Genomic DNA, 8,710 nt, shown 5'->3' on the forward strand with positions numbered 1-8,710 from the left:
TCTATCTGTCGGGTTCGGTGAGTCATATCCTGAGGTTTTGATTTAGTTAGCACTAGTAGCGAGTACGGTCTAACACTAATATGATGTACACCAGCTTATTCAATTTAGGTGCCGAATAACATGATGTATCGGGGCAGGTTTCGACCCACTCCACTTGATACTACCACCACGAGGGCACGTTGGCGAGTGGGCATTAGCTATACCCACTTGATCACGGATGCAATTATTCATATACCACGGGCTTGCGTTACGTGATGTGCGTGCCCTCTATAAAAGCTGAGGCCAATGTTGTGCTGCTCATCACATCTTCCATTCCATTGCTACTTCTCCAAACATCAGCAACCACCCACCGAGACCTACCGCGGCCGACCGAGCATGGCGCAGCTCGTCATGACGGCCACCCTCCTGCCCAAGCTGGCCAGCCTGCTCTCGCCGGAGTACAGCCTCCACCGGGCAGCCAGGGGCGAGATCATGTTCCTCAAAGTCGAGATGGAGAGCATGCAGGCGGCCCTCGTCAAGGTCTCGCAGGCGCCAATCGACCAGCCACCCGACGTCCAGGTCAAGCTATGGGCCAAGGAGGTGCGGGCCCTGTCGCACGATCTCGAGGACAGCGTCGACAAGTTCATGGTGCGTATACGCACCGACGGGCTAGACAAGTCGCACACCTTCATGGGCTTCATCGATAGGAGCCTCAACCTCTTGACGAAAGCCAAGATCCGCCACAAGATACTCACCGATGTCAGGGACATCAAGAGCCGCGTCAAGGAGGTCAGTAAACGGCGTGAGACATACAAGGTCGACATAGTTCCTGCCAGGCCAACCGCCACAACCACCGATAGCCTTCGCCAGTTAGCCTTATACAAAAAGGCTACTGAGCTCATCGGCACCGAAGAGAAGAGCAATGAGCTAGTGGAGATGTTGAGAAAGGGTGATGATGCGTCGGTCAAGCAACTCAAGATGGTCTCTGTTGTCGGTTTCGGAGGATTGGGCAAGACAACTCTTGCAAATGCGGCGTATCAGAAGCTTAAAGGGGATTTTGATTGTGGAGCTTTTGTCTCGGTGTCTTTTACTCCTAATATTGAGAAGATCTTCAAGAACTTGCTCCATCAACTTGACAAGAATTGGTATCATAATATCAACGAGTCAAACTGGGGAGAAGCAGAACTCATTACTGAAATCACAGAATACCTTCGGAACAAGAGGTATGTGTTTATCATGCTCCTTGGATTTTTTATATGTTCTTCGTGAGTTCTAATTACCTCCTTAAATTGTTGTTTGTGGTTAAAACGTAAGCTAGTATCGTAACCAACATTTTCTCTATTACTTACAACTAATTGTGAGCATGTTCCTCGTAAGGCAAGATGTTAAAGAAATCAAATAAGCAGCACGGGTAATTAAGACTAATGGCCTATATGTAATCATGGTCGTTTCTATCATTGGCCGCAATATTATTCGTATTAGTCTTTCAGGCCAAACCGATATGAGCCTAATAACGTCTATTTTGAACCTTTGTGTATGCTAATAAATAGTATTCATCGGCTACCTGTAGCAATATTATTCGTATTAGTTTTTCAGGACAACATAATTTATATAACTACATACTTCTTATTTTTGCTAAAACCATTAGTATTGATTTAACAATTGTATTATGTTGTTCTTTAAACACTTATAAGATAATTATTTTCTAGTTCATCCATTTTGCTGCCCCTGTGATCATCTATATTTTTAGTAATATCATATCCTTAACTCCAAAGCAAGTAATCCTTGTACACTAATTCTTGTAGAATTATTATATAAAAGTACCCTAACTGATTGAATTTCTAGATGTATTTAACGAATGCTTTCGGAAATTTAAATTCTCCAAATATAGTGAAATCTTCAAAACTGAAACAATGTATGCATAATTTAAAATATTTTCATATATTACCGAATTTTAGGTACAAGTCTTTCTCAAGTCTAGGTTAGAATTAAATACATGTGTTTCTGTTTCTCAACATTTCACACAATTCATTGATTATATTCTGGTATGTCATGATGTGTCGTTAAATTTTACCAAGTGGATCTACCCTGCAAAAGAAAATTACCAAGTGGATCTTAGATGTGTCAAGCTGAAAAAAAAACTGGTTCAATAGGGTAAATGTAGGATAATGAGCTACTTAGATTGTAACAGACTAAATTAAAGTTTAAAATGGGTTATCTATAGCACTTCAGCAACAAAATTACGGGGTAAAATTAGTCACATGGATCAAGGCTCTTATTGCGTGCCTTGCCAGCCTGGCACTTCTAAGCCGCATGAACAAAAAAGAATACACTCCGTGCCCATAGTACATTAATATTTTTCTCTTCTGTGGTGAAGGCCATCCGTGAATAAATTTTTGATTCATATAGATTGTACCATCACCAAAGTCCTAATTATACCCTTTTGTACTAATATGTTTTGCTTAAAATATCTCAATGGTGCTCAAATAAGGAGAACATATAAAAATACAACCACTAATATATATGATCATTTGGTATTTCCTAATAGGTACATCATTGTTATAGACGACATATGGGATAAATCTGTTTGGAAAAATATTAGATGTGCTTTGATTGAGAATGAGTGTGGAAGTAGAGTAATCATCACAACCCGCATTCTAGATGTTGCCAAAGAAGATGGTGATGTTTATGAGATGAAACCTCTTTCTATCACCAACTCAAAAATATTATTCTACCAAAGAATATTTGGAAAGGAAGATGAATGCCCTCATAAACAGTTGATCGAAGTATCAGAGAAAATTTTAATGAAATGTGGTGGAGTACCATTAGCTATCATTACGATATCCAGCTTGTTGGCAGAAAGACATGACAGTGCACACTGGTCTAAGGTGTACCAATCAATGGGCACCGGGCTGGAAAATAATCCAGATGTGAATGGCATGAGAAGGATATTATATGTTAGCTACTATGATTTGCCTGCTCATCTCAAGATTTGCTTACTATATCTAAGTTTGTATCCAGAGGATTGCATATTCAAGAGAAAATATTTAGTATGGAAGTGGGTGGGTGAAGGTTTTATTCAGCCAAAACAAGGGGAGAGCTTGTATGAAGTAGGAGAGCAATATTTCGATGAGCTTATAAACAAAAGCTTGATCCAGACAGTAAATAGTGAATGGTGTTGGCATTTTGATTTTTCAAAAAAGAAGGCAAGTCATTGTCGTGTACATGACATGGTTCTTGATCTCATCACTTGTTTGTCACATGAAGAGGATTTTATGACGACATTAGGTGGTCATGAGTATGAGTCTCTGCCAGTAAAGATCCGCCGACTATCCCTCCATACAAGCAAGCAAGAAGATGCCAAGGTGCTCTCTACAATGGACATGTCCCATGTGAGGTCACTTACAGTGTTCAAGAAATCGTTTTCTTTGCTGCCACCACTTTCAAGCTTTCCACTCTTAAGTGCATTGGATTTAACCAACTGTAAGCAGGTGGATGATCGCCACTCTATGCTTATATGCAGTATGTTTCACCTGAGGTACTTGTGGCTATATGGAACCTATATCACCGAGATCCCAAGAGAGATTGCAAATCTTCAACTTTTGCAGGTATTGGACATAGGTGAGACTGAAATAGAGGAGTTGCCATCAACTTTTGAACAGTTGCATCAGTTGGTGTATCTGCGTGTTAATAGTTGGATAAGAGTACCATATGGCTCTGAGAATTTGAAATCTCTGCAAGAGTTGAAATCGGTGATTGTCATGTCTCCATCAGTCCTGCTTGATCTGTCCGGGCTGACCGAGCTGAGGTGCCTTGAAATGAAAGTCATTGAATGGAACAAGAGTTTTGAGGAGCCCTTCCGTCGCTGTCTATCTAGCCTCATCAATCTCCAAAGCTTAAAAGTAAATGGTTGTCGTATCACCGAGGATCCTGAATGTGGAAATTTATTGCTACCAGGACCTCAACAGCTTCGTCGCTTCATTGCACCGTATTGCATGGCCTCTTCGGTTCCAAGATGGATGTCCTCACTCTCCTGTCTTTCATACATTGTAATCTCGTTGTACACACTGGGCGAGGAGGACCTTCATGTCCTTGGTTGCTTACCATCCCTCCGTCATCTCAACATGGATGTGCGTAGACACACACCACGACAGAGACAAGCATGGCCCGTCATCGGTGCTACCGGCTATCCGTTCAGGTGTCTAACAGAGTTGAGGTACGTTCAACACGCGGAGGTGGTTTTTGCACTGGGAGCCATGCAGAAGCTCCAAGTTCTCGAGCTGCATCTCGGAACACGGGATACTATGCATCAGTCTGGCTATTTCAACTTGGGCTTGGAAAACCTCTCTTCGCTTCAACAGGTAAGTATCGATTTGGATTCTTCTAAGGATCGGGTGGAGGAGGTGGAAACTGCGGAGGCTGTTCTTCGTTAAGTGCTGGACATGAATCCCAACAAGCCCACGCTCTGCTTGCATAAGGTAATTAACTCTAGTACTATTGCTGATCCGATTCTTGAGGCAATGTTGCTTACGTCTTTGCTAATTTGGTCTCTAGTTAATTACCTTGTGATCTCTAGTACTTGCTTTGAAGATTTTCATAGTATTGCTTTACATTAACTTAATTAGTTCATGTAATTACATACACTAGCAGTATAGGCTGAAGCATGACACAGCTAAGTCAGTTGATTACTATAATGTTATTTCTCTACCGTTTAGCTTTATTATGTGATTGTGTCACCCGGTTGATTACTCATCCTTAAAAAATATCTTGTCTTTTTTCCATCAGTGGTACTAGTGTCCCTTTGCATAGCGCCGTCGATTCATTCCGAGCTACAACTATCACCGAGGTGTGCAATGTTGGATTTGGCATCACGCGCAAAGTGTTACAATTGTTCCTTGAAAGGGTCGTGGTGACGCAGTCAGATCTCCTGGCCATGGTCGTGTGAAGCTGGGTGGTGGTGGCCCGTTGCTGCTCACGGGGGCGTAGTGCTGGTTATTTCCTGGGATTTGATATGTTTTGATGTTTTCACCTGTAATAAGTAGTGACCTTGAACTTTTATCCAATGCTAGCAGGTTTTTGTCCCGTAGGAGATGTTTCGAATTCGGACATCTCCAGCGGGTTTCCTGCTTGTGCACCAACTCCTCGCTAGTCTTTCCCATTTCCTCTTAAGATACTGTAATTTTCATTTAGAGATTAATGGAAAGGGGTTGGTCTGGTTGGAAATAATTAGCCCAAAATGGGTCACAAGACTTGGTGCATACAATTCTGCTTTAACTTCATATCAACTTTGCAGCACAGATCTTTCATATTTATTCTGCAAACAATGAAGATAACTGCACAATCAGATGAACATCTGAATAGTTCATAGCGAGCAACCATCAGCTTCAAGGTTATGTGACTGGCAGTCTGGCACCATCTTAGTAGTAAGTGGTGTGGGACTGTGGGTACCATATATGCTGATCGGATGAATTCCTTCTGCAAATAGGGGGTTCAATTTTCTCACTGTAATACCGAGAGTGGATTTTTCTATCGGGCTCCATGGAGCCCGAAATTTTCAAAAATTCAAAAATCAACTTTTTAAATTTCATAAAAAAACTGAGAATAAATACACATTTACTTATAGAATCATATTACATGTGCATAAATTTTCATCACGAAACGCGTTTTAATGTGAACCGTGCAAAAAAAAATTATATACTTTTATAGTGAATAGTACATGTGCTAGAAATACGTGATTTTTTGTATAGCTCACATATATGTGTGTGATATACTCCATGGAGGTCGAGCTCCATTAGCAATTTCATGAGCCATTGGAAATTGATCAGGCTCGGCAGAGGTAGAAGAGATGGTAATCATGGTATCTTGTGATAGTGCATGTGGGTTCAATGGATGACGGTCGTTAGCAGAAGATGTTGTTGTCTGGAGTTGAATGTACTTTGACGCCAATTTTTGTTCCCGACAGTGCATCTATTTTGAAGCTAGCTAGCATTCAGCTGCTGCTGTCTGCTCCTCTGTTTCTTCAGTTCAGAGTTCTCTACGGTGCCCACAGCAATGTACTCCCTCTGTTCCAAATGCTTGTCTCAGATTTGTGAGGTAATACCATGGAAACCAAAAATCCCTCTAACTGGAACACACACAAGGGAAATACGACACGCGCGCACATCGTACTCACTCCATGTTCACGTTTGAAAAAATACTGGCATGGCATGCTCCGTCAGAGTCAGACCAACAGGAAACAGCCATGTTCCACTTGCATCCGATTACGCGCAAGTACTCTGACTGGTGTGTGTGTGTGATCGAGCTGCGGATCGATCGCGAGCTTCTGACACAGAGACAACGGAAGATGTGATGGATGTATCTGTGACATGCAACCTGCAGAAGATAAGATTCCTAGCTACGTACGTACTTAGCTAGACAGGCACCAAATCAGGTCAAGTCAAGACGTCTGCATTTTTTATATTTTTTGCGGAATAAGACGTCTGCATTATTAGCCGGGGAGATCTTGACAAGTTGACAGCGAGCTTATGTAGCCTAACTGTGACATGCCAGCTGCCAAGTCCTCTCCGGATCTAGTATGATCTGCAGGTGGTGGTCTCTGATAGCATCTCTAGCAGACCCGTAAAAGCCGCGAACCGGCAAAATTCCGGCGAGTATGCGGGTTCGGCTCAATTTTCCGGCCAGAACAGAGCCCGCATACTCGCCCGGCCCGTAAAAAAAATTGCCGCGCCCCGCAAACCGCATGCCCGGACCACTATATCAACGGGTTGGCGGCGCGTTTGGGGATCGAAACCCTATCTCCCGCCGCCGCCAAGCTACGCAATTCCCCACCTCCTCTCCATATTTCTCGCCGCCGGCGACCCCCTTCCGCCTCCGGCCGCCATGTGGGGCCGCATGTGGAGCTTCGGACGCGGCTCCGGCAGCAGATCCGGCGGCGGCGGCGACCCCGAGCGCGAGAGGCGCGTCCGGTCGGACGGCGCGAGGAAGCGCGGGGCGAGGAAGTGGACCAACCGCAACCTCTCACTGCCGCCGAGCTTCCGCGTCCGCGAGACGACCGTCGGCACGGCCGTACCCCGTTCTCTGTCGCGTCCTTCTCCTCCGCGGCGAGATCTTCCTACGCCGGGAGCTCCTCCTCTTCCGGCGCGGTTCTTCTCCCCGTGAAGAGGGAGTGGTCGGAGGAGCCGGAGGACTTCGAGTTCGTCCCCGTCAAGGAGGAGCCCGAGGAGATCGGCCGCCGCGGAGTCGTCGGGCCGGAGGACTTCGTCGCCGATGTCGACGCGGTTGCGGCCGCCATTGCCGAGCAGAGCGTGCGCGAGGAGGCGGAGCGCCGGCGCCACCACGAGGAGCTCAAAGACCTCGAGTTCCGGCAGGCGGCCGCGGCCAACCTCGCCGCCAAGGAGAAGGACGACGAGTGGCGGCGCATCCGCGAGGAGCAGAAGGCGAAGTACATCGACCTCGGCAGCTCCGGCGAGGAGGATTGAGCTCCTCCACGGCGTCGTCCATGGCAGCGAGCTCGCCGCCGTGAGATCCCCACCCCTCCAGTACTAGTACTAATGTAGTATGTAGTATGAACTAGTGTTTGTAGTGTTAGATCATGTAAATATATGTAGTACGTGATGAATTACTCGCGTCCACGAGGTGCAATTTCTCCCGCGAAACTGTTTTTTCAAATTATGCAGTTTCATCTATGGTTTCTGTTCGGCCGCGCTCGTTCTGGACCCGCAAACGAGATCTTCGTCAAACTGCAAACGTGTTTTGCGGGTCGAGATTTTGCGGGGTCTGCTAGAGTTGCTCTGACCTTCTTTCCCTGTCTTTCGGGGGGAAAACGTTGGACGAGATCAGGAGCGGCCAGATTATGCACAATTATTACTATCCAAATGGAGCGATCAAGCTTGTTGACCAAATCCCACAGCTCCAATTTGCTACGCTATGCCGGCAGCAATGATGCACATATCCGCAGGGATCAACCGTTGCAGTTGCAGACGATGACCTCTCGCCGACTCTGAGTTTTGATCCCATGACGACACGAATGACATCCACCACGGACAACCAAATCTTGGAGCAAACTGCCTCCTCTCACACAAGAGAATCTTGGAGCTAGGTAGTTTTGGTCCCAAGTTGTTCAGCAGAATGGAACATGACGATGAGAGTGCATAAGATCTGTCCTTGGCAGAGCTAGTAGCATGCATGGACCATGAAAAATTTAGATGCAAAAGTTGGTCGGGATCATCATGCATGGGGATGCCAACATGTGCAAGTATTCCGCAGGATCGAACATTTCACTCGCAACTAGTGCTATCACACAGAGTTGTGTCCTCTTTTGGTCCACAAATAATTCTGAATTTTTCTCTCTTTGTTCCTCTTGCGTTCTTCTTTTTCCAAGATCTATATCTTTCGCTTTATGGTCAACTTTCCGTTTCCTATGTAAGCAGACTGCAGATTAGACTGGATAACAAAGAAAACGGGATCATGCACAGACAAATGGGTAAACTTTTCTACAAGAAACATGATGCGTGTGGCGCGTTGAGAGGCTGATACTTCAGAAGGAGTGCATACACTAGTAGAAAAAGAGGCTTCCATACGCCCCCATTAGTCCCCAAAATAATCGAACCGCGACCAAAGGGGTCTTTAGTCGCGGTTCGGGAGGAGATCCGCGACCAACTATCTGGGCCCAGCGCGCTCGGTCGACAGCTGGCGGACGGGAGGGGCTTTAGTCCCGGTTGGCCTGGCCAAC

At 45.4% G+C, this 8,710-nt stretch overlaps 1 protein-coding gene across 1 annotated transcript; it reads left to right on the forward strand.

Annotated features, from left to right (window-relative positions):
- The first annotated feature begins 325 nt into the window (after window positions 1-325).
- On the forward strand, window positions 326-5,189 carry LOC123098812 (disease resistance protein PIK6-NP). Its single transcript, XM_044520887.1, has 3 exons — window positions 326-1,202; window positions 2,528-4,457; window positions 4,765-5,189. Exons 1-2 carry the CDS (start codon window positions 376-378, stop codon window positions 4,410-4,412), a joined length of 2,712 nt encoding a protein of 903 aa, XP_044376822.1. The 5' UTR covers window positions 326-375; the 3' UTR covers window positions 4,413-4,457; window positions 4,765-5,189.
- Window positions 5,190-8,710: the final 3,521 nt, after the last annotated feature.

The sequence above is a fragment of the Triticum aestivum genome, chromosome 4D, assembly GCF_018294505.1.
Source record: "Triticum aestivum cultivar Chinese Spring chromosome 4D, IWGSC CS RefSeq v2.1, whole genome shotgun sequence".
Classification (NCBI taxonomy): Eukaryota; Viridiplantae; Streptophyta; class Magnoliopsida; order Poales; family Poaceae; genus Triticum; species Triticum aestivum.